Raw genomic sequence first — 24,467 nt, 5'->3', positions numbered from 1 at the left:
GGAGGAGGGGAAGGGGAAGGGGAAGGGGAAGGGGAAGGGAAAGGGAAAGGGAAAGGGAAAGGGAAAGGGAAAGGGAAAGGGAAAGGGAAAGGGAAAGGGGAGGGAGCAGCCCCCGAACAGACACAGCAGAGCCCCAGAGCTGCCTCCCCCCCACCTTCCCACCATCTCCAACCGCTCCACAGCACCGATGTCACCGCGGGGCATCCCCGGTGTCACCGCCCGCCCCCCGCGCAGCTCGGAGCCCCACGGTCGGGGGCGGCGGCGGCCACGCGGGACCCCCGGGGCGCCGCGGTCTGATATGGCTTCTAAAGTTGCAGTGATGTGAAACGCACCGACGCGACACAGAACACCGAAGCCACGATGGTGCAACGCGACAAACACGGGGACGAGAGACGCGCATGGAGGGCACGGCCGGGCTGGCAGCGCTCGCCCTCCGCGGGCTGCAGACATGCGGCGCTTCTGGGCCTATTTTCTTCTTTTGAGCGATTTTGTTTTATTTTATTTCATCTTTTTGGAGGGGGGGGGGGGTCGGGGGGGCACTCAGGCAATGAGTTTTGTCCGTCGCCCGCACTGCTCTGCTCGGGCACGGCCGGCCATGCTGCGGGGCTCATGCACTGCTCGTGGTTATGTACAGCAATGGGCGCCTCCATACAGATACCGGCACACAGCGGGGGGGGCAGAGGCAGCGCAGATGGCTTTTGTAGGCCGGTGGTTTGTCCGTTTATTATACCATTATTATTATTAAAATTAAGAATAAAGAAAGACGTATCATGTATTAAAGTCAGAGTTTCCTCCCCCCCCGCCCCGAGGCATAAAGAGTCCAAATGGAAATTGCAAAGTGCAGCAGGGATGGGGAGCGGGCGGGGGGTGTGCATGGGGCACGGGGGGGGGTGTGCACGTGTGTGTGTGTGTGTGTGTGTGTGTGTGTGTGTGTGTGTGCAGCATGCGCTCCTCTGCTGCTCCCAATGGGACGCCGGGGCTCTGGGTCTGTGCTGGGGGGGCTCCTGCTGCTGCCCCACACTCCCATTCAGTAAAGCCACCCCGAGATTTCTCCTCCCTGCACTACAGAGCCGTGTTCACACCCTGACACATCCATTAGGAGCAGAAACGAATCAAAGCCAGGGAACCACCGCTCCCAGCCCCAGCACGTGGAGCCCAGCTGTGGGACAGCGGTTTGGGGTCTCCAGTCCCACCCCCAGCTCAGGGCAGGGCGCTCCCCCCCAGCACACCAGGGCCGTGGCTATCAGAACCCTGAACCATGCTGAGGACGGAGGTGTCCCCCCCTGGGGCAGGGGCTGCACCCCCCGAGCTGCACTGTCCCTCACCACCGAGTTCCTCTGCCTCCAGTTGGAATGGATGGGGAGGGGCAGTGCCCCCCAGGATGAAGCATCCAATGGCCTCAGAGGGAGCTCAGCTTTGGCACATCATCCCTGGGCATGGGGTGCTGGCATGGAGACACCAGGTGTAGACTGCCAGCAGCATCCCAGTGCCTGGGGCTTCCCCACTGCATCCCGAAGCTCTGCTTCTCTGCTGCAAGCCTTCTCTTCCAAATGCCTCCTTTCATAGCCTAACAGTGCCAAACTCCGCGTGCTGAGGACGTTCCAAGGAGCTCCTCCCACCAGGACCTTTGGCACAAGACCTGGGGTGCAGGAAAGCAAAGCAGAGCAGCAAGCACGAAGCTGCTGGGGAGAGCTGCACGGGGACACAGGGACACACTGTGCCCCAGTAAGGACCGGGCTGAACTGGGCAGGGCCATCAGCTTCCCAGCTCAGGGGATTGGATCCAGAGAGCCCAGAGTTCTTACCCAACCAGTGCCGCTGCCAGCAACAGGAATATGGCTTATTCCACCCAGCAGGACTGGGAAGGGGTGGGTGGGACAGCAGTCGGCTCCCGGGGTCCCCCAGTGGTGGGTAGAGGCCATAGGGCCGGAGTTGCCGGAGCCCCACCTGGGCTGTGCTGGGAGCCCACGATGGGGCTCAGCTGTGGGGATGGCAATGGGCCCCACTGCAGCTCCTCCAGCACTCAGACACCTCTCCATGTGAAGCAGCTGCAGGGAAGCATCCGGAGCGATGGGTTTCTACACAGTGTCGTCAGGAGGCAAACAGCAGCTCCAGGCACGATGGGAAACGCAGAGCTCCGTGGCTCAGCCTCTGCTGACACCACAGTGGTGGCCCACGCTGCATCCCCGAGGTGCATCTCCTCCAAGCGCTCCATCCGTGCGCTCCTCCTGCGTCCCCCAACTCCTGCAGCACAGCTCCGCCGTCCCTGCGCACCTCTCCCCAGCAGCAGCCAAAGCTGGAGCAGCCCAGTGCTGCATTCTCACCCCACGGGAGGCACAGCAGCGGCGGGGAGGCAGCCAGGGCTCCCGCGGAGGTCGCGGATGTCGGCGCTGGTGCCGGCGCCCCAAGCAAGCACAGTGAGTGCGGTCGTCCCGCTCCGGTGGCACCTCCATGCAGCGATGCTCGGCGGTCCCCATGGGCAGAACGGAGGCGGTGCGGCCGTGGGTCGGTGATGCGACACCGGGGAGGGATGGGGGGCGGAGGGGACAGGGCATGCAGCCAGAGGGAGCGATGCTGGAGAATGAAAAGAACCACCCGAGTCTTTAACCTCTTCCCCTGGAAGCTATTGGGACCGTCTGGAAACCCTTCCACAGCCGTCAAAGGGTATTTCAGCTTGAAACAGAACGACGACGACAACAGAAAACCAAACCAAAGGTTGCGCAATGAGGTATCGGTAGCTCTGGGTCGCTTTGAATGTCCGCCGCGCCGGATGCAGATCTTCTATTTGTTCTTCCCGAGAGCTGCGTCCACTTCTTCCTCTGGCTTCAGTGAGTGCCACTGGGCGATGGGCCGCCGCGGGTTGGCCAGCATGTCAGACCAGTGCCGCAGCTCCGTGCCCGTGGAGTTGAAGCCCGTGAAGATCTTGCCGATGGCCTCGTTCTTGCCCAGCTTGTCGTAGTCCAGCACCGTGATGACCACCTGCACTTTCTGGAGGGGGAAGCTGTCGTTAGAGAGGCAGAAAGGCAGAGCCCCGGGGATCCCGCAGGGCTGAGCGCCACCGTGGCCTCTTTTGGGGCACAGTCCCCCCCGTCCTTCCACCACTCCATCCCACAGACACACGGGGTCACAGTGGGGACTGCCCTCATCCTCACGTGGCCACCCTTTCTGCACCTGGGGTGAGTCCTACAGGACCCGGAGCAGAGGAAGGGGTAGAGGTGGCACTGCGGGACGTGGTCAGTGGGCATAGTGGGGATGGGGTGCAGTTGGACGTGATGAACTTCGAGGGCTGCTACAACCTGAACGATTGGATGAGTCTATGAAAGCCCCATCCCTGCCATGAGCTGGATTTGAAGGTGCGTCTCAAGACCAGGCTCAGGGATTGGGTTTCAGATGGACCAGGAACTCAGCAGACCTCAGGCTGCCGGGACATCCTTCACTTCCCCCCTGCCCACATGTCCCCAGGGATGTCAGCACACCAACCTGTATCTGCTCAAAGGGGATCTCAAAGCTGAAGGACTCGTTGAAGTAAGGGTTTAAGGTCTTCTTCTTAACTGTGGTCTTCTTCTTCTTCAACCTCTTCCCGTTCTGCAGCAGGTGGATCTTCACATAGGGATCTGGGGGGACGGGGGTGCATCAAGCAGGGCTGGGACACCCACGGGACACCCTGGGGCAGATCTGAGCCCAAGAGGAGGGCATCGTTTGTGGATGGAAGCAAAGGCAAAATATTTCCAATTTTGGGAGTCACTGGGCAGGGGATGGAGCTGCCCTGCCTGCTGTGGGTCTCCTTGCAGGAGGGCTGGGGGCGGCGCAGTGGGACCAGCAGATGCCCCATTGCTGGAGCAGGAGATGCCGGCAATGAAACCAAACCTTGTCGTGCACTGAGCGCCAAACTCTACCCTTCCCACGGGGCAGGGGGCTCATCTTCCCTACAGCCCAACTTCAGGCTGCCTCCAACAAAGGACGCTGAGAGCGCTGGGATGGCTCAGCAGGATGGTACCCCTGAGCAGCACCCACCTGAGAGGCCCCCAACATCCATCTTCTTCAGGTTCTTGGCCTCCAGGATGCAGACGGTGAGCTTGCCGGCCGTGGGCACATAGCGGAGGGAGATGCAGATGTCCCCGAGCTTCTCTGGCTGCCGAGAGGAGCATTGGCAAAAAGGAGGAGCTGGGTCAGGCTGAGCTCACGGCACCGAGATGGTCCATCCCGAGTGCTGCGGGGCCGTTCCACATCTCAGCTCTCACCTCCTCCTTCTCACCGCTCTGCAGGTCCCGCCACTCCTCGATGGGTTGGCCCAGATCCACCGTGTTCATGGGCACCTTCACCTCACCAATGATGTCGTGCTTGGAGAAGCGATCGAAGTCATAGATGGCCATCACCAGCGTCTTCCCACCCAGCTCCTGGTAAGGGACCTGCACAGGGAAGAGCCACCGCGTGGCAATGAGCCCCAAGGAGCCTTCAGCCACCCAGCGAGGCCCAGCTGTGGGGTCAGGATGAGGCTGGGGGACACACAGTGCCCTCACCTTGAAGGTGAAGGTCTCGTTGAAGGCAGGGTTGAGCGTCTTCTTCTGCACCTTTGTCTCATACTTCTTCTTCTTGTCGGGGAGCAGGAACACCTTGACGTAGGGGTCCGAGGTGCCCCCCATGTCCAAAGCTGGCAATTCAGCTGCTTGGAGGATCCCCACTGTCAACTGGAGGGGACAGAGAGCCTTCAGCACAATGGGCTCCCAGCCCCAGCTGGGACATTTCTCCTCCCCAGATGCACCACCTGGGCAAACCCAGCCCCTCCAGCACCTGGTTTGCCTGGAAGTCATAATCCAGGGAGAACTGCAGCTTGCCCAAGTTCTCTGGCTCCTTCTCCTCTTCTTCACCTTCCCCCTCTGTCAGTCCTGTCTCTGCGTCGTCATCGTCCTGGCGGTCGGAGCGGCACCCGGGGAGAGCGGCACGAGGGAAAAGAGTGGTGTTATGGGCAGCACTGGGGAGGGACACAGGGCAAGGCAGGGAGCTGGGGGTTTGTATGGCCCCATTGGTCCCCTGGGACACAGCATCCTCAGTATTTGGGAATCACAAAGGAACCCCCTTGCTGCAGCATACAGGTGGGGAGATGCGTTGCAGCATCACGCTCCAGACCCGCTGGTCCCCAGGAACCCCTTCCCTCATCCCCTCCTGGCCCCCACAATGGGGAGATGGTCCCAGCTCTGCCCTGTACAGCACCATCCACCTGGAGATCCCCAAACCCTGGGGACCCCAAACCAGCAGACCCTTGGCAGCACCTCGAAGGACATCACCTGGTTGCCCGACTTCATGTCCTTCATGTTCATGGCATTCTTCATGCCTTTGCCTTTCTCCTTCTTGTTCTTCTTCTTCTTGCAGCAGCACTTCTTGCAGATGCAGAAGCAGCAGGTGAGAAGGAGGAGGCCAGCAACCACCGCGATGGCAATGAGGGCCCAGGGTGGCACTGCAGGGACAACAGTTCAGCCCCATCCGGCCCCACCACCCCACACCCTGGGGGGGATGTGGGGAAGGGGTCCCGGGAGGAGGGGCAGCCACTCACAGGGGATCTTGTTGAGCTCATTCATGAACTTCTCCCTCAGATCGGCAAACATGTCCTCCTTGCTCTCTCCCGTCCCCGCGGCCTCAGTGGAGTTCTCCATGGTGGCCATGGGCATCGTGGTGGCCGTGGCCTCCGGGGCCATCATGGACGCTTGCTTGAATGTCATGGTGGGACTGGAGAACCCTGCAACACAGCACAGGTCCCTCTGTCCCCGCTGCTCCTGTGACCCCGAGGAGCTTCCGATGCTGGTGCCATCCAGCTGGGCCATGGAGGCACTTCCAGCCCAAATGGGGTGGAGATGACCCATGCATCCCTGTGCCCTCTCCCACTGGAGATGTCCCCTTGATGGACTCAGTGGCATCATATGGGCCCTGTGGTGGGGCTGCTCCATTGGTCCCTGATCACATCACAGCACGGGGAGTGCAGAGCTGAGCCTCCAGCAGCATACGAAGGTGACATCCCACAGCCCCATCTATGAGTTCCTCCCTGATGCTCCCAGTCTGCAGCTCCCATTCCAGCCCAGCACTGTGTCTCAGCTGCTCCTGTCACCTCCCAGCCCTGCAGGCTCTGGAGCAGCCCTCAAGAATGGGGGCACCCAGCCCAAAGGGTGCAGATGTGGCACTCACCTCTGCAGCAAAAGCAATGGTAAGGGCACCGGGACCCGACCCAGATGGCCTCCATAACCCTGGCATAGAGGAGTGGGAAGGGGGGTTTGTCCCACCCACCTCAACTGAGGCAGCCCCTCAGAAAGCAACAAAACAGCCCAAACTCATCACTTCCATCCCTGCTGCAGCCAGCAGCACCAAGGTCACTGCCTCACCACCACCTGGATGCTTCTCTATTGAGAAACCACAGAACCCAAAGTCAGGGCCGAAGTTTGCAGGCTGCTGGTGCTGTCTTTGGGGAACTTAAAGCCCAGGGCTGCAGGAGGAGGTGCTCACCAGCCCTGAGTGCTGAGCGGGGCTGGCACCAGCCCTGCCTGCAGCTTGGAGCAATGCCTGCAATGAGCAATGTCTGCTGCAAGCCCTGCCTGCAGCTCTGAGCAATGCCTGCAGCTCTGAGCAATGCCTGCAGCTCTGAGCAATGCCTGCAGCTGAGCAGTGCCTGCAATGAGCTCTGCTTGCACCAAGCCCTGCCTGAGGCTCTGAGCACCACCTGCAGCCCCCCCGCACTGCCCATGGAGCTGCACCAGGACCTGCCCAGCTCAGGAGCTCCCGCTTGGCCCCAATCCCTTCCCCCCCCCTTAGGAGTCCCACAGCAGCAGCCCCGCTCTGCTCTCTGCGGGATGACTTTCTCTCCAAACTGCTGATGAGCACATTTCTGCCCATCTGTTATGGAAACCACAGAAAGCGTGTCAGAGAGGTGAGGATCCGGGGGCGAGCAGCCCTTCCCTCACTGCATCCATCGGTGCCACCATCAGTGCCACCCATCCATCCGTCCACCCTTCCTGCAATGCCACAGCCCCGGGTGCTGCAGCACAGTGTGAGGAGTGGGAGGAGGAGGCAGCCTGCACCTGTATGCACGTGCGTGTGCAATGTCAAGGAGTGTGGCCATGCACAGTGGTGTGTAAATCCTCGTGCAGTGTGCAAGGATGGGCAAGCACATGTCTGCATGCACCGAGGTGCTTGTGTGCACACAGGGCTGTGCATGTGTTCCTGCACAGGTGTGTGACCTTGTGTGCTCATGGCCGTGTCGGGGTGCAAATGTTGTGCATGTATGCAGCTCTGCTGGTTGTTCTTGCACATGGCTGTGCACGGTCCTCACATCTGTGTGTGCATGGCAGCACTGCAGCCTGCATGTGAGAGTGCAAGCCTGCGTGTGCGCATGCTCTGCATGTAAGTGCATGTGTATGCACAGCTGTTTGCAGGTCATGCTTGCACACGTGTGTGCACACCCTGCTTGGAGGGGTGGGTGCATAGCATTGTTTCTTGCACTTCTCTGCTTTGTACCTTCTTGCCTACGTCACTCTTATTTACTTAAGGAGAAAGTGGCTGCAGAGGCGCAGGGCCGGAGCTGTGGGGCTCCTTCTGCATCCCCGCACCCTCTGAGCAGGGTCACTAATTAGCAGCACTAATTGCTCCCACCGGTGCTGGTGGGAAACTGAGGCACAGGGCTGGGGGGAAGGAGCAGCCCCTGAGCCCCACTCAGCCCCGCAGAGGGGGACTCCACACAGCCCCAATGATGACATTTTCCATCACTTTTGGTACTGCCCTTTCACACCGTGAGCCCCGGGGCACCTCCACGTCCCCCCTCTGCCACAACCCCACGGCACCCCCTCCCTGTGCAGTGCAGTGCAGTGCAGTGCAGTGCAGTGCAGTGCGGGTGCAGCGAAGGCTCTGCAATGCAGCGCTGCAGGGCTCAGCTCTGTGTGTTCCTTTTGTTGTTTTTTTTTTCCTCTTGCACATTTTTTTTTCTTTCTGTTTTCTGTCCATTCGAGGGAAAGCTGGTGGGGAGGGGGGCAGCTCCCTTACCCCCCCGCTGCTGTGTCCCCCATGCATTCCATTTGCACCCATCTCCCCTCACCTTTGGCCCAAGAGCAAATGGGGGTACAGCACCGGCAGCGCCGCGGGGCTCTCACCCCCACCCTGCAAACCCCCATGGAGATCCCCCTGGGATTCCCCCACGCCGGCACAGGGAAGCACAGTCCTGCATCCAGCTGCACTTTGGGCTCAGGGAAATCCCTCCGGTGATCCCTTCATCACTCCCATTCCCACACAAGGCTTCAACCCACAGAGCCTCCGTGAGAAAAAAGGGGACCAGGGCTTTCCCCGTGCAACGACCCCCGGGCACAGCAGCACCACAGTCCCCCACTGCCCTTAGCAGGGGATATATGGAGGGGAAGGGATGGGGATATATGGACCGGAAGAGGGATGGGGCTGCAGCCATCCCTATCGCAGCTTCCCAGGGCAAAGCAGGATTCATGGGCAAGAAGTGGGGGCTGCCCGGGGCCACAGGGATGAGAACCAAGGAGAGGTGTGGGGACACACGGAAGGACAGAAAACGGCGGCTAATCATGATTAATGAAGCTGAGGCAGCAATTAGTGGCGGCACGCCTGGAGAGCCGGCTGCAGGAGCTGCGATTCGCCGCGCTCGGGTTCACGCAGCGGCTCTGCCTTGTCCCAGGGTGACCCAAAGATGGGGTCCACCCAGATTGCACATCCCACAGAGGGAAACTGAGGCACGGTGCAAACAACGGGGAGTGCCATGAGGGGGGGACAGTGTGAGCTGCAGAGGGCTCTGCTGGGGCTCCCAGCACCGACCCCAGCTGAGATGCGGCACAATCCCACGCAGGGAGTGGCTGTGCTGGAGGTGCTGCTCTGAGCAAAGACCTGCTCCTCCATCACAGCCTCTGCATTATTGAAAGCAGAGCCTGGAGATGCAGAGCAGTTAAATACAGTCTTAAAGGTAGCCTTCATCCATCATTTGGCCACCAGATTAATGGCTCAGGACGTTCCCCATCCGGAACGCGCTGCTCCCTCTGCCCGGCGCTGCTGCAGCTCCCATCAGCACAGCACACACAGTCGGAGCAGCTGAAGGTCGATGGATGCACGGATCTGGGGGGGGAGATCACACCCCACAGCCCTGACCCATGCAGAGCCCAAGGGAGGGGGCTGGGAGTGCTGTGGGGATGGGATCCCCAAAGTACATAGGAGGGTGAAAACAAATGGTGAGTGCACGGTTCCAAAGCAGGCGGCTCTGAGCTGCACGTGGTGCATCTGCCATCCCACGGCTTCTCTCGGTGTCCCTGCAGGGCTCAGGTCCCAGCTGTCCCCTGCCCAAGGGACGCAGCGTGGGCTGCAGACAGCACTCCCTGGGGCTGCTGCAGTGCCGTCAGCGAATGCACAGCGGCTGCTTTCCTCCTGCCCTGTTAAAGCATTCGGCTCCTCAGTGCTTTGGAGACCCCTGGAAGGCAGCTCCATAGCTAATTAGCAAGGAAGCAAAGCAGAGATGGCTCCGAGGCACCTGCAGAGGCCGTGGGGCATTGGGAGCAGCCCTCCTGGTGCAGCCGCACAGACACAGCCCTGTGCTGCAGAGAAGTTTTGGCTCATGCGTTGTTGCAGTGCCCACAGCCCCCATGCAGTGACACCACGGAGAGCTGCTAACAACCACCAACCCTCCCCAAACCACCACCAACCCTCCCCAAACTGCTGACGGGCGCTGCCCATCCCAGCCCGCTCCCCACGCCACGGTGGCTGCGCTAAATAGGGCAACAGAAGGCGCTGGGGCAGAGCCATCGCAAGCAGCCGGCTGCGCACCAGATTGGCACCATGAAGGCGCGGTGTGGCCGTGTTGGCGCTGCTCTGCCCACGCCGGGACGCTCCGTGCCGTGCCATGGCGCTGCGGCGTCTCCCAGTCAATAGGAGGAGAAGGCAGACAACGGCTCCCGGGGCAGAGCCAGGAGCTGAGCCAGGTGCACGGAGTCGAGCCGCATCGATTTTGGTTTGGAGGAAGGAGAGTGACGGCACAGTGCTGGCAGCCCCTGCCCACCTGGCCTGCTCCCAGCAAACCTGCCATCCGACTCCCCCAGATCTGCCTGGCTGTGCAGATGGACAAAAGCCGCCGGGCAGCCATGCAGCTCCAGGTCCTCTACAGCCCTGCAATGCTCCCAGGGATTTGGGGTGATTGGGGGATTCTGGGGAGGAGCAGCACAAACAAACAGGGCTCACTGTGGTACGAGTTCTCCTGCCGCAGCCACCTTTGGCCACAGCCCACATCCCGAAAGTGCCACTGTGCACCAAACTCAGCTCAGGTGCTGCCATCGCTCCGATCACCAGAATGGTTCCTGCAGCCCCTGCAGCGCCCGCACACCCACCCCATGGCACCAGGGCTGACCACAGCCCCCAGCAATGGGACTGTCATGCAGCACCTCCAGCTCTCTATGGGACATATGTCCCCGAGCACAGCACCAGGACTGCACCTCCTGCACCTCCTGCCAGCACCGGCCGCTCCCTCCCATCTTCCAGCAATGCACCAGCCCAGAGCCCTGTTCTGCTGCATGCTTTGAGAAGGAGCAGAGAAGCAAGGAACACCTAAAACGATGCCTTTAAGCAGAACCCAGGAGCTTTCCTTAAGACGTGCGCTGTACAGAACACTGCAAAGCCAGGAGCCCCTTCTGTGCAAGGCTGTGGATGCAGCACTGCCTGCATTCAGCAGTGCCAGTTTGGTGCAGAGTGCAGGACAGCCGCACGCAGGGACGCACCGCAGCAATTCAACGCAGTCCAGAAGCAATCCCAGCACGGGGGCTGCAGCGCGGGCACATCCCATACAACCACCCCATAGGGACAGGGACGGCCCCTGCCCGGACCCTGTGGGCAGACCCCATCTGGCAGCAATGCCCCAAGCAGCCAGCATCTGGGGGGTTCGCATCCCATGTTTTGGGGCTGGTTGGGGTGGGTGAGCGCTGGCAGTGGGTGGCACCGATGCAGGGCATCTTAGATTCCAGCCACACACTGCCTAATTTATGGTTTAATTAATAAATGAGGAATTATGCTGAGTTGATCCAATACCTCTGGACGTGCGATGTTATCAAAATCCCATTACCGGTGAAGGAAGGCATGAAGAGCAAAATTAGCTTTGGCATCTGAAACATTTCAGCCGATGCGATAACACAATTATTAGGGCTAATAATCAAAGAGCACTTCGGGGAACGTGGGCTCCTGTGGGAGCTGAGCCCAGGGTGGGGGTGAGGGGGGAGCAGCGGGGCTCCCACCCCAGCAGGCAGAGCCATCCACAGCCAAGGGCAAAGCGCATGGACAGCCTCCGCTGCTCAGAGCTCCGGGTGTGGGGACACACAGAGCACGGCAGGACAGCACTGAGCTCTGCCTCTGAGGTTAGGGGGAAAAGAAAACAACACCAGGGTTGGAAAGCAGCGGGCACTCAGTCCCATCTATTTGCTTTGGGCACTGATCTTGCTCGAGGACACCCCACCTCCCTGCGCAGCCAGGAGGAGCAGAAACTCAAGCAATAATTAGGAACCGCAGTCATCTGGCACCGGGAGCTGGGCCTTTGCCAGCAGCACCGTGAGCAGAGAGCAGCACCCACTGCCGCCCTGCAGGAGCCCTCTGCGCTTCGGTGCCCCTCCATCAGCATCCCATGGGCTCCGGCAGCACGGAGCTGCTCCCCCAGGAGTGAATGCTGCAGCTCCCAGTGAGCTGCTGGGCAGGGGGGGTTTGTCTGTGTTTTCCCGTCCCCCTCCCATCGTGGCGTCGGGCAGAGGGCGCAGAGCCAGGGCTGCCCAAGGCGGTGTGGTGTGGGGGACATTGGCACACTGATACTGCTGGGATAATGCGGGGGGAGAAATGCACTCCTGCCCTACAGGGGATGGGGTCCGGGAGCTCCCAGCAAGGGGACCCCGGTGCCCAGTGCAAGGGCCGGAGATGTGCAGGTGACTGGGGACAAGGTCAGATCCATCCCTCTGCTTCACCACCTGCAAAAAGCAGGCAGAGCATCGCTCCCAGAGGAACACGGGGCCGTCGGGGTGTCCGATGGGTTCGTGCCATTCCCGAGCAGCATCACTCATGTCCCACTGCTCAATGACCTTGGGTGCATCACCTCTCACAGCGCCCCGCGCTCCCCCAGCGCTGCGACCCAGCAAAGCCGCTCTGCTTCTCTGCAGCAGCCTCCAGCCACGAGCACTGACCCCCACGGTGAGGTGAGAGCCCCGGGCATCCCGCAGGGCCCCAGCAGCCCACGGCAGCGTGGCCGAGGCGCTGCGCTAGCGAGGAATAATGCAGCAGGCAGGAGACGACGCCTGCCGGTCGTTGCGCTCCCATACAGCGCGCGCAGAGCGGAAAATCTGCAGCAGCACCTGAGTGCACCATCAGGCAGAAGTTTTGCTGCTGCAGAGGGGCGGGTGGGGAGCCCCCGGGCAACCTGCAGTGGTGACATCCCAGGGTGGGTGTCATCATAGGGCGGCTGACATCCCAGAGTGGTTGAGGTCCCAGGGTGGGTGACATCCCAGTGCTGCACCAAAGGCGCACGCAGTGCAGAGGGACGCACACGGAGGTGCCAAAGCTCGGGGTGCAGTTGGGGACCACCGAGCAACGCACAACACAAGTCACCTTGTCCAGCTGCCTTCCCCCTGTGAAACTGGCAGAGCTCTTTTGGGATCGCTGCCGCTCCTCTGAAAGTAGGCTGCGGGCGGGATGCGGGCACACAGCCCCGGGTAGCCCAACGCTGCCGCCCCGCACCGCCCCACCGCCGCACCCCGCGTGCAGGAGGAGCGTGGAGGATGCTGCAGCCCCGCGAAGGGACCGGCAGAGCTGGCCGCGGTCCAGGACGCGGCGGAAAGCCCCGGGAGCTGCCGATCCGGAGCCGCGATGCTGTCGCCGCTTCCCCTCACCGCACCGCGGCTGCAGCTGCGGGAATGGGGAACCCCCGGCCGCCTCTCAGCGCCGGGACTCCAAGGGCACCCCCGGCCGCGAACGCGCGTGGATGCGGGGCTGAGAGTGCGGGGAGCCCTGAAAGCCGGGGGGCGTCCCGCATCCCGGGGGGTTCCCGCATCCGGAGGGGGGGGGGGGGGGGGGGGGCGTCTTGCATCCCGCAGACGGAGGAACCGAGGGCGCGTTGCCCCACGGGCAGCCCCCGGCACAGCCCCGGGCACCGGGCAGCCCCCGGAGCCCGCAGCCGCCTCGCGTCCCCGGGATCCCGCACCAGCCCCGCACCGGCACCGGGAAACAGCGCTGCCACCCGCACACACCCGGGGACGGATCACCGGGGGAGCGGGCAGCCCCGTCCCGCAGAACCCGCACCGCTGCGGCACCCGGGGAGAGCCGGAGAGAAACTTCGGCGGGCGCGAACTTACCGTGCGCTGCGGTGGAGTGCGGTGCGGTGCGGGACCGGTGCGGGACGGGCGCGGGCGCTGCGGCAGCACCGGCCCCTCCGGGCTCGCGTGCAGCAGCTCCGCGTAGCCCCGCCCACTACTCGCAAGCCCCGCCCCCTCCCAGCAAGCCCCGCCCCTCCGCAGCCCGCCCCGCCCCCTCCCATCGCCCCGCCCACAGCGGTGTACTCAGCGCGGGGACCCCGCAGCGATCGCCGGGGGTCGCGTTGGGAGCCGCATTCCCCCCCGGAGCTCCGCCTGTGCCGGGCGCAGCCAGGAGCCCCCCCTGCAGCCCCGGGGGGACACGGGGGGCAGAAAGGTTGGGGTCACCTTGGGAGCGGCCGCTGTAGCCGTACGGGGTGGTGGTGTGCCTATAGTGGGTGATGATGTAACTGTAGTCAGCGCTGCGGTTCCCCAGCGGTGCTGCTGTACCTATGGGGCGATGATGTACCCGTAAACGGGAGCTGCTGCACCTATACGGGGTGATGATTTACGTACATGGGGTGCTACTCGACCTGTACCCGGCAGCGCAGGATCCTATAGGTGCTGCTGTACCTGGATGGAGCTGTGGGACTGCAGCGTCCGTACACCACGTGCTGCAATACCCCACGGTGCCGCTGTACGGATATGGGCTGATGCTGTGCACACACTGGGTGCTGCAGTACCCCGTGGGTGCTGCCATACCGGTGGGGGTGCTGTCACACCCCTATCATGCGCTGTCATACCCTGCAGTGGAAATGCTGACACAGCTTGGAGTGGTGATGGAGCACCTGGTGGGAAGGCAGGGCCAGCCAGGGGGGCTCAGGTGTGTGCAATGTCCCTGAGTGACTGGGAGGGCTGAAGCCAGGATCCACTCCATCCCAACCCTCGTTTAAGGGCTGGCAGTGGAGGTGAGAGCATCTTGCTGGGATCCCAGCAAGAGGTTGTATTTCTTCTGTTGTTGATGTGTCTGTGGCTGCTATGTTTGGGCTCGTCCTCATTTGCTGTAGCCTAGGGCTTTGCCACCCTGCTATTATAGCTGTGCTTTCCATCACATTACAGCATTACACACCTATGGTGGGTGCAGCTGTACCTGGAGTGGCTGCAGCGGTCTCCCAGGGTTACTGCTATAGCTGTATGGGGCAGTGATGCACCTACACCCAGTAGAGCAGTATCCCACAGGTGCTGCTGTTCCCATATGGGCTGCTCTGGGGATGAGGGGCCCCAGCCCCATTCCACAGCTGCTGGGGCGGGATGGCAGCTGCCCATTGCCCTGTGCTCAGCTGTGAGAGCCAACGGGAAGAGCCCCCATGAGGATCCTCACTGTGCTGGCATTCATTCACAGCTTCGGGAGCATTTTTCCTTCCCCGGCACCACCCTCTGGAGTGGAAAACAGCTCCAGGGCACCGTGCAGCCTCCCTGCAGGGTCCTCAGCTGCTCCCAGCGCTGTGCAGAACGGCCACAGCCCCAACCAGGTGCAGCATTGCAGGGTTGGGGGCACTGTGTGCACACAGAGGACACACAGCCAGGAGGTACAGGAGATAACTTTATTGAATCCAATGGTGTGAGACAGACGACCGAGAGAGACATGCCGGGCGGTGCGGGCGGCGTGGGCAGCAGGAGCTGACTTGGTTGGTGCAGGGCTGGATTGGTTACTGTCCTTCGGAACGGTCCTCAAGCCTTTTCCTGGCTTCCTCGTGTACTTTAAGTAAAAACGACAAATGGTGGCAGAGTCCAGATGGTGTTTGTTCCCTCTGATTGTTCCCGCAGCTATGTACAACGTGGGGTTGGGTTTCCACATCAGGTATAAAACAGAGCGAGTTTACAAACTTGGAGGCGAGGGAAAAAAAGCAAAGACAGACAGGCGAGAGAGCAGTAGAAATCTGGACCAAAATCTTAAAGAGAAATTTAAAAAGTGCTATAAAACCCCTCGGCAGGAACACCATGCAGTTAGAAACACAAAACCCAGTCAGTTACACAGATCATCTAAAACAGGAATTTGTCCATTTCTGTCTTTTATTTAATTAAAAAAAGGTTTGTTTGTTCTTTTAATAGAAAAAAGCTAAAATTGTAAGGTTCAGGGCACCGGGCAGCAGCAGCTCGGGGGGGGGGGGGGGGTTCTGGTGCTTTGAGGGGCTGCGGGCACCTTTGGGGTGATGGCACCTCGGGGCCAGCAGGCAGCCTTAGCACAGTGTCCCCACAGGGACAACAGACACCTGGGGGGTGGTAGGCAGCCCTGGGGATGGACAGTGCAATGGTGGGACCCATGCGGGTGGGCACTCCAGGGGATGCTCGGTCCCCAACCCCACTGATGGGCGCCACCACACTGGGGGACACCAACAGGAGCCACCAACGCCAGTCCCCTTCAGGTGAGGGACCCCACCGGGAACCCCCACCCAGCACACACCATGCCCAGGGCTCGGCTGTAGGTGCTGTTCGTCCCACAGGACTTGGGGGTCTGCACCCACCGGTTGTGGGGTGAACCCACGGGCCACAAAAGGGGACGCTGCAGTGTGTGGCCCCGTGAGGGTTTGTTGGGTATTTTGGTGGCTCCGTGGTGGTGCCAGGGCTGAAATCCCAGTGTGGGGCTGCACCAACGCTGTGCACCGCGGGGCTCCTCAGGGCACCCAAAGGTGCTCTGTGCCCCAACCTCAGGGCGTAGGGCCCCGAGGAGGGTGAGAGGGGAGTGCGGGCCCCCGACCTCGAGCTGCTGCTGTGCCAACACCTGGTACAATCAGAAAAGAAGTCAGCACAGCACAGTTATCACAGAGTACAAAAGAAGGATAAGAGACGCGCAGGGTCGGACCCCGCCAACTCACGCAGGGCGTTTGACTACGGATCTATTTACAACGAGTCCTCAGCTGACAACACAAGAGAAGGCAGACGGAAAGCCCTAACGTCCAAGCCAGCGTGGGGAGGGACAGCCCTGTGCGGGGGGCTGGCAGCGGGGAGGCTGTGGGACAGACGGAGAAGTGAGCACCATGGGGCGCGCGCCGCGGGAGGGCTGCGCGGGCAGGAGAGCACCGAGGGCAGCGGGGGGCACACGGAGCCCCGGGGAGGTGGGGGGTCCCTGAAGGCAGCGGGGGGGGGGGGGGGGGCAGAGCGGCCCCAGGGAGCTGCTCCCCTAAAGGCGCTGTGCCCTCTGCAGGGCCAGGAGGAGGGGAAGTGAAGGGTGCTAAAGGGACCAAAGGCAGCGGCCCCAGCGGGGCAGTGTTTGGCGAAGCACCAGCACCACGGTCCCATCCTAGCCCAGCCGGCTTTGGGGGCAGCGAGTACAGGCTGTGCCCGTGCCCCCCTCCTCCGGCCCTGCGTGCCCCCTACCCACAGGGATTAAGGCAGTGCAGGGAGCAGCGCCTGTGACATTGCACCATAGGGCCAAGGGGACGCGTGGCCCCAGCTGGATGTCCCCAGAGCACCAGTGTGGGTATGGAGAGCCCATGCTGAGAGGGCACTGTGCGGCTGGAGGGCACAGGGTGGGCCTGGGGGGTCATGAAACCCCACGGAGCGGTGGTGAGTCAGAGGCACGGGACAACCTCAGGCACGGCTCTGTCCCCGTGCAACCCACCCCAGCAGCAGAGAGGGGACAGGGAGCAGGTTGCCATGCCTCGCCCTGCAGCACTGTGCTGTCCCTTGGCAGCCACCCCCAGCCCAAGGCTGGATTCTGCCTTGTGCTTTTGGGGAGGAGGCCTCCAGGCAAAGGGGCACTCTGGGTGCACCCCGCTACCACCACCTGCCCAGACCCATCCCAGCCAAGATATGAGGCAACTGGAAAGGTGGATTTGGGGACTGGAGGTTGTCCAGTGAGCACCAGTTGTGTGACGGAAGGAGGGGGAGTGGTGGAACCAACAGCTGCAAAAGAAACCAAAAGGAAGCAGAGCTGCTCGGGGGTGGGGGGGAGGGTAGAAGCGATGGGCACCGGAGCTTGGGCTCAGGCCCAGGAGAGCAAAGAACCAGAACAAAAAAGGGAGCAAAGCAAAGTCTGGACTCGGTCAAAAGAAAAGGGGAGGGGTGGAAATAAAATAAAATAACCAAAGCGGGGTTTATTGGGTTGTCCTGGGCGCAGCAGCTGCCAAGCAGGTTAAATGAGGAATGTACAAAGAGAGCAGTGGGAGCACGGGGCCGGACAGACAGACACAGCCACACGCTCCTCGCCCCCCCTCCCCCCCCAGCTCTGGCCCAGGGGGCTCCCACGGGGTCCCTGCCCCACGCAGGGCCCATCCTGCAGCTCCCTGGAGCGGGGGCTTGGCTGCAGCGGTCCCCAAAACCCGAGAGTTTGCAATAGAGACAGAAAAACCAAGAAGAGAAACCAGGATTCTCCAACCCCCAAAGAGGCGGGGGGGGAAACGGAGCCTCGCACTCTCCCACGACTGAGCTGAGCTTCCCCACGCTGCGCAGAGCTGCTCAGAGCCCCACTCCTCACCGCTCGCTCGCCAGCCCCAGCCCTGCGCTCCAGGCTACCAGAGGAGGAGGAGGAGGAGGAGGAGAAGGGCAGCCCGATGGCCACCCCCTGCACCTGGGCCGGCATGTTGGCGCCTCACAGAGTCGATTGCAGGTCGGGATCCACCATGGTCTCACGGTCCGGAGACTCGATGTAGTTGGCGGCTTCCTGGAGCTTCAGCAGCATGGCCATCTGCGGGGAGCAGTGCATGGCACACAGCCCAGATCTCCTCGCCCTCCCAAACTGCCCACCCCAGAAAGCTCTTCTACAGAGTAAAGCAAAGCCTGGAGACGTTGCAAACCATTTCCCATCGTGAGCTGGCCTTGGTGCACCCACCCAGGAAGACCCAACGTTTCTGCATCACCCACTCCGTGTTTTTACACCAAAAACTAACTGGGAAAGCAATGCTCAGCTCCATGCTGCTCTCCCCCCACCAGCACCACCCCTCCCCTTCCCAGCACCCGGCACACCACGGCCATACCAGGGGGTCTGCATCCAGGGAGCTGGGCGTTGTGTCTTTGACGGTGCGCTCCTCGGGGGGGGAGACAGTGCTGTGGGGTCCGATGGTGGGCGGGGGCAGGTGGTACAGCTTGGACTGGTCTTGCTGTGCTGATGGCCAGGGCAGGGTGTCCCGCACCCACTCCACGGGGTCCTCCCAGGCCGCCTTTTGCCCATGGACCTGCAGGCAGGGGGCAAGAGAGGTGGCACCTGCACACCAAACCTCCGCTCCACCCCATGGGGCCGCTGTGCCAGCACACCCCAGGTGCCACCAGCTCCGAGCTGGGCCCTGGTTTGCGTCCCCACGTGCCAGCATGCACTGGGTACCTTGAGCCCATCTTTTGCCCCCTCCTGCAGGTAAGGGATGATGGAGTTATTCCACAGGTCAATGAACCAGGTCCGGAAATCCTCAATTCCGATGGGGCAGGACAGGAAGAAGCAGGGACCTGCAGGAGGAGGCAGAGTACGGATGGGAGCTGGGCTCCCTGGCTCCAGCCACCTCCCCCATGCCAGCAGAGCCCCAAGGAAAACACAGCAAAGCTGCACCCAAAGAAGACATAGAAGGAAAAGGCGTTCCTGGTCGTACCGATGAGGAAGTCGGAGGTGCTGTGTTTCTCCAGGAAGGTGTGCAAATGGTACCAGAGCTTGGGCACCCAGTCCAGCACGCGCAGCAGCTCCTCCTTGTTGGCGTTGACGTCTGTGTCCGACTCCAGCAGCTTCCGCCGCAGGTAGCGCACCAGGAAGCCGTTGGCTGGCTCCACGTTGTTGGAGAAGGTCAGCATCCTGGGGGAGACGTGGGTGCTCAGGGATGGGGCTGTCTATGTACCATGGTACCTCCCCAGCACCCGCCATGGTCCCCAGACCCTTAGGAGGGGCTCCTCGGACCCCCACATGGCCCAAGCCCAGGGTTGAGGCCGTCAGACCCTTCTGGGATGGCAGGGAAAGGCATGGGGCTTGGTTCTCATCAGGCTCCCCAGTCACAGTATGTGTCCCTGGGACTGCCCAGTGGCAAGGAATGACAGCCTCTGGCCTCCCCAAGCCCACAGAAATGCTCCCCAGGGACGTATAATCCTATGGAGTTGGACTCAGTGATCCTTAGGGGCCTCTTTCATCTTGGGATAATCTATGATTCTACCTGAAGCTGAGATGGAGACCATGGTTCGGGGTCATCTTCACAGGCTGATTGGTGGTCCCGATGATGTAGGGGCTGAGTGAGAGACGGGATCGATGAGAAAAAGCAGCCCACATCACTCCCAGCCTCAGCAGAGCCAGGCACATACGTGGCCGCGCCGCCCCGTCTCCAGGAGGCTGCGCTGGGTGGGGGCACTGCAGAGCTCTCACCATTTGTGGTACTTGCAGGTGAGCGCCCCATTGACGAGCTCGCTGATGGAGCCCGCCTCGCTGAGGTCGTCCAGGAGGATCACCAGCGGCACGTCCGCCGTGCCCGTCTCCCTGTCGATCTGGTTGGCCAGGTTGGAGAGGTACAGCTGCAGGTCCTGCAACCAACGGAGCATCGCGTATGGCATCAGCGTATGGCATCAGTGGGACAGCAGCACCGGTGTCCATGCGGACAGTCCCTCACCTTGCAGGACTGCTGGTGCATGTTGAAGGTGCTGACGATGCCCTCGGTGACGTCCCGGCCCGAGCGCTCCACCAGGTACTCGGCCAGGCGGTTGGTCAGGTACGTCTTGCCGGTGCCGCTGGGTCCCGACAGGATGAGCCGCCGGTGCTTCAGCAGGAGGCTGATGTAATGCTGCATCATGGGCTTGGGGATGAGCGTCTCGAACACCAAGCTGTCCACGCACTTCTCCTTCAAGCCTGCAGGGAGGGATGAGGGTCCCGCTCACACCCTGCGGCACCAGGGCACAGAGGGAGGACGGGGCAGCCACGGAGCCTCTCTGCTCACCGACCTTTGAGTGTCACCACGATGCTGCTCATGCCCCGGCGGCACAGCGGCAGCTCCGGCGGCTCCGTGTCCAGGACCCGCTTGATGTGGCTGATGCTGTAGCCATAAACGGACTCGGTGCTGAGCCCCAGCGTGGAGGCAGGATCCATCTTGGTGATGTAATCCTACGAAGACAAAGACGGGTCTGTTAGGGGACGAGTGGCACTCAGCAGCTCCCCGAGTCCCCAGTAAGGACCCAGGCACAGAGAAGCAGCGCAAAAGGGAGGCTCTCGGAAGAGGAGTCGTGATGCTCCTACCTTGAAGACCTGGCAGACAGCCTCATCCAGCATCTTCCAATCCACCTTCCCGCTCACCTTGGTCCAGCCCAGGAAAAACTCTTGTTGCTTGAGGTCCTAGGAGCCAAGACAGAGGTGTGCGGGGCTGCAGCACTGCATCTTGCCCCACAGGGACAGGTCGGGCTTCCCGCACAGCCCACGCTTACCCCCTTGATGATGTGCTGGGGTGGCATGCGCACCACGATCCTCAGCGTCAGCTCATCCTTCTGGGTGCCAGCACTGACGGCATCCATGGGAGACATGTCTGGGGACAAAGCAGAGCCGGGGGGTCCGACTACGCCCAGCCTGAGCCAGACCCTGCGCAGCCATCGGCACAGGCAGCTCCACTGCCCCTACCGGCGTCCCCTGGGCTGGGGCTGAAGGCATGGCCCAGGGAGAGCCCCAGCGAGCGCCGCGGAGACGAGGAGGCTGAGGTGCTGGTGATGTGGCCGGGAATGGATCCCGGCACCGCCGAGGGCCCCGGAGCCACTTTGAGCCGATCGTTCTCTGCCTTCAGGAGATCCACCTCCAGCTGGGGAAGAAGCGCAGGACGGGCCGGCTGAGCAGCTGTGTGCTGGCAGTGCCCAGGGGCCGCAGCACGGCTTGATGGAGCACAGCCACCCCCACCTGCATGTTGTGCATGGTCTCCCGCAGCTGCTCCAGCTGGTGGGCTGAGTTGAGGGCCTCCAGGCGGATGTCCGTCAGCTTCATCTCCTTCTCCCACAGCTCTGAACGCAGCTCCGACACCTCCTTCTTCTCCGGCTCGCCCTCGCTGTGCGCCTGGAAGAGCCTGGGCCAGGGAGAGACCGAGGTGTGCTCAGGGCTGGGGGGGGGGGGGGGCGCACACCCACCCCACAGCCAGCCCTCCTCCCTGCCCCACGCACTCAGCCGTGTCGATGCCCACGGAGGAGGAGGTGGAGGATTTGATGGAGGGTGAGGCGGTCTCGGTGGAGCCGTGCTGGAGTTTGGGGGAGGACGGGGCTGATGAGTCCGGCGTGGCGATCTCCTCAATGTCTGAGTAGGACGAGGCCGACTTGGGCCCCTTCTTGATGCTGAAGGCTTTGTTGAAGGAGCTACGCAGCTACAGGACACAGAAACGCCCGTTACAGACAGCTCTGCAAACACAGTCCTGGCCCAGCCTCGTGCCCAGGCTGTCTGACCTGGGACCAGTGACACCAGGACCATCACTGAGGCAGGACTGTCCCCTACCACCGCCCCGCTGTGCTGGCACAGCTGCCACCCCAACCAGCACCAAGTACTGGACCCACATCCCAGCCAGCCTCCCCCACCAGCACCCACACTGGGGCACTGCAGCAGCACCCTGCTCCATCCCAGAGAGCTGACTCCGTCCTGGCAGTCACACAGCAGCCAACCCAGCAGGCAGCACTTTGGGGACAGCACACTGCAGCATGCCCAGCCACCACAGAGCTGGGTCCCAGGACACCATGAGCCCCTCTGCCTCTTCCTGGAGATGTGGGGAGCGAGGGTGGGCATGCAGCATGCACACAGCACATACACAGCAGCAGACGGGTGAGTGGGAAAGGCTGGGGAGAGTAAAGGGACACTGCAGGGGCCAAACCATGGCTTACACACCCCACCTGTGGGACACTGAGCTCACAGCGCATCCCCCTGGGGGTCTGTTCCAGAGGGAGGTGGATGGAGAAGGGGATGGAGAGTGGGCAGGATGCGGCCCACCTCCCACTGGCTCTGGGAAAGCTGAGCTGTGGCATCCCCCAGAAGCAAAAATGTCACAGTGGAACGGATGGGACAGTTTGTGCAAAAACCAAGCTGAGCGCCTGACTGTGCTGATGACAATAATGCAGTGGGACCTACACGGGCCCTGAGGGGAACAGAGCAACTCAGCCCCACTGTCAGGCTGGGGGTCACCCCTGGGGCCAGCTGAGGAACTGGGATCCCCTGGGCACTGTGGCACCTGGTGCACAGCCCTGTGAGGGCAGACGGGCAGCAGCACACCAATAGGGGCTGCAGTGTCCCCTGCACAGGGCTGCCCTTGGATGGCTGTGATGCCTGCCCCAGGCAAGAAGTGGACAGATGCCATCCATGGGACAGGTCCCCATCTCTGGGACAGGTCCCCATCCCGCCCCAGGGATCCCTGCCAAGCTGCCCAGGTGGTTCAGCCCCTCCCTGAGTTCTGACACCACAAGAAGCAGCCAAGGCGTGCACAGCACAAAGCCCTGGCGTTAGTGCCAGTGGGATGGATGGGATGCTCTGTGTCATGAGTGCCTTCCCATGAAATGGAGTGAGCGCCCAGGGCAGGCACAGCATGGGGTGGAGGGCACAGCACAGGACTTACCTCATACACCTGGAAAAAAAGGGATGAGGTCAGCATAGGGGAAGAGAAACAAAACAAAGCAAGACTTAATCATGCATCCAGCTCAGGGCCACCTGGCCAAGCGCCTGCAGGGCCCCAGGCCAATGCCCATAGGGCTGACGGGCGGGAGAGACCACGAGGAGCAGCTGGGCGGGATAAGGGCTGGAAAACTCCTGGAGGAGCTGGGGAAGCCCTGGCCCCAGGCAGCACATGACAAGCCCATGGAGGCTATGTGCTCCTCACCAGTGCTGTCCCAGGGGACAGAGGGGACCAACACCACAAAGCCATGATGGACTGAGGGCAGTTGGCTCAGTGCTGAGCCCAGGCAGACCCCACGCCACCCCCCCCCCCCCCCCCCAACCTGCCCCCTGCCCAACCCACCCAGCTCTTCTTCTTCTTCTTCTTGGCATCAGCGTCCTTGCTGCTGCTGATGCTGGAGTGGCTGGTGATGCTGTTGAGGCTGGAGATGCTGTCGGAGGAGTTCTGCCGCTTGATGCGCAGCTCTGGGGCCACCGAGGGAAGGCGGAGAGTGGGAGAGACCAAGAAGGGAGCGATCAAACTGCATCTACCCAGAGCCAGCAAGGGGCTCCTAACCCCACAGCAGGGGCTCGTGAGGTCACAGCCCCCTGGTGGCAGCGGACCACCATGCCTTACCTTTGGGAGCAACGTCGGTGCCATTCAGGGCACCCTGGATCACAGCTTGGGCCTCCGAGTTCTTCTTCTTCAGGAAATCGATGGTCTCCCGCAGGTCCAGCAGCTCTGTGTCCTGCAGGAGCAGAGCCAGGAGTTGTGGAGCGCATCTCCACGGTGCAGAACTCGCAGAGCACCCACAGCTTCGGCCCCCTGAGCTCCCACCCACCTTCTCCTCAGCCGTCTCGGCCAGGTGCCGCAGGCGGGACGTCATGCTCACCAGGCTCTGCTCAAAAGCTGCCACCAGGTTGGCCTGGGAGAGATGGAGAGAAGGGTGAGCACCTGCAGCCCCAGAGCCGCTCAGTGCAGGTGGCAAAGGCAGGAGAGGGGACTCCTCCTGGGGCAAGGAAGAGCCCACAGTGGACCCCATGGCACGCCAGCTCCTAAGGGGAGCCAGAGTGCAGGTGAGCATCAGCCCCACTCGTCCTGCAGGAACTCACATTAGCAGACAGCTGGGATGTCAGCGTGGCCACCTTCTCCTGCGAGGACTCCAACTCGCGACGCAGCTTGCGGATTTGCTGCAAGGAGAGAGCAGAGGGGTGAGAGGGGCCGGGTGCTCACACTGGCTGTGGGGGGGCCAGGTAGCAGCGCTGGGCACGGGCTCACCTCAGACTGCATCTTCTCCTCAGCCTGGCAGCATGAGAGCAGAGAGAGACAGACAGAGGCAGGCAGTCAGGAGGGCAGCGAGGCGCAGACAGGCTCAGCACGGGACAGAGGACATGCACGGAGCCCCCCCACATAGCTCAGCCTCGTTTTTTCCCCACCCGGGCCCCCCCAGCCCATAGCCATGCAATGAGGAGGCGCAGCCCGGCGGCAGCTCTTACGGAGGAGTAGGTGGAGGACGCGCTGGAGGCCAGGGACAGCACCGATCCATGAACTGCAACACAGCAAAACCCAGCGTGTCAAGAGACTGAGCGCTCCCTGGGGTTAAAGGCATAGGA

At 62.0% G+C, this 24,467-nt stretch overlaps 2 protein-coding genes across 9 annotated transcripts in view; both read right to left on the bottom strand.

The window, feature by feature from the left end:
- Nucleotides 1-508: 508 nt before the first annotated feature.
- On the bottom strand, nucleotides 509-13,443 carry SYT2 (synaptotagmin 2). The gene is made up of 9 exons (XM_003642713.6): nucleotides 13,355-13,443; nucleotides 5,551-5,733; nucleotides 5,285-5,454; nucleotides 4,791-4,907; nucleotides 4,520-4,687; nucleotides 4,241-4,408; nucleotides 4,014-4,131; nucleotides 3,480-3,613; nucleotides 509-2,987 (listed from the first exon to the last, which is right to left on the bottom strand). Exons 2-9 carry the CDS (start codon nucleotides 5,714-5,716, stop codon nucleotides 2,781-2,783), a joined length of 1,248 nt encoding a protein of 415 aa, XP_003642761.2. The 5' UTR covers nucleotides 5,717-5,733; nucleotides 13,355-13,443; the 3' UTR covers nucleotides 509-2,780.
- A 1,438-nt stretch (nucleotides 13,444-14,881) lies between these two features.
- Nucleotides 14,882-24,467, bottom strand: part of NAV1 (neuron navigator 1) — a 46,415-nt gene continuing 36,829 nt past the window's right edge. For 5 of the 8 annotated variants that reach the window (XM_046904162.1, XM_040652762.2, XM_040652757.2 and 2 more), the window contains 20 exons: nucleotides 24,351-24,403; nucleotides 24,133-24,156; nucleotides 23,967-24,044; nucleotides 23,696-23,779; nucleotides 23,491-23,602; nucleotides 23,218-23,339; nucleotides 22,819-22,827; nucleotides 21,389-21,585; nucleotides 21,132-21,294; nucleotides 20,862-21,036; nucleotides 20,672-20,769; nucleotides 20,487-20,582; nucleotides 20,195-20,354; nucleotides 19,867-20,102; nucleotides 19,626-19,780; nucleotides 19,420-19,491; nucleotides 18,871-19,067; nucleotides 18,612-18,730; nucleotides 18,268-18,465; nucleotides 14,882-17,978 (listed from right to left, as the gene is read on the bottom strand). In XM_046904162.1, the coding sequence (XP_046760118.1) occupies nucleotides 17,883-17,978; nucleotides 18,268-18,465; nucleotides 18,612-18,730; nucleotides 18,871-19,067; nucleotides 19,420-19,491; nucleotides 19,626-19,780; nucleotides 19,867-20,102; nucleotides 20,195-20,354; nucleotides 20,487-20,582; nucleotides 20,672-20,769; nucleotides 20,862-21,036; nucleotides 21,132-21,294; nucleotides 21,389-21,585; nucleotides 22,819-22,827; nucleotides 23,218-23,339; nucleotides 23,491-23,602; nucleotides 23,696-23,779; nucleotides 23,967-24,044; nucleotides 24,133-24,156; nucleotides 24,351-24,403 (2,444 nt within the window). In that variant the 3' untranslated portion in view covers nucleotides 14,882-17,882. The remainder of the gene's footprint in view (nucleotides 17,979-18,267; nucleotides 18,466-18,611; nucleotides 18,731-18,870; nucleotides 19,068-19,419; nucleotides 19,492-19,625; nucleotides 19,781-19,866; nucleotides 20,103-20,194; nucleotides 20,355-20,486; nucleotides 20,583-20,671; nucleotides 20,770-20,861; nucleotides 21,037-21,131; nucleotides 21,295-21,388; nucleotides 21,586-22,818; nucleotides 22,828-23,217; nucleotides 23,340-23,490; nucleotides 23,603-23,695; nucleotides 23,780-23,966; nucleotides 24,045-24,132; nucleotides 24,157-24,350; nucleotides 24,404-24,467) is intronic. The other 3 variants (XM_040652759.2, XM_040652760.2, XM_040652761.2) reach the window with 3 other exon arrangements.

The sequence above is a fragment of the Gallus gallus genome, chromosome 26 (genome assembly GCF_016699485.2).
Source record: "Gallus gallus isolate bGalGal1 chromosome 26, bGalGal1.mat.broiler.GRCg7b, whole genome shotgun sequence".
NCBI lineage: Eukaryota > Metazoa > Chordata > Aves > Galliformes > Phasianidae > Gallus > Gallus gallus.
Note: the sequence above shows the minus strand (reverse complement) of the source record. Positions and strands in the feature narration are given on the sequence as shown.

Coding starts and splice junctions, on each gene's coding strand:
- SYT2 (XM_003642713.6), bottom strand. CDS start 5,716: ATGACATTCAAGCAAGCGTCCATGATGGCCCCGGAGGCCACGGCCACC. Junction 4,908..5,284: donor ACATGAAGTCGGGCAACCAG/GTGATGTCCTTC, acceptor TCCGACCGCCAG/GACGATGACGACGCAGAGAC. Junction 2,988..3,479: donor TCCCCTTTGAGCAGATACAG/GTTGGTGTGCTG, acceptor TTCCCCCTCCAG/AAAGTGCAGGTGGTCATCAC.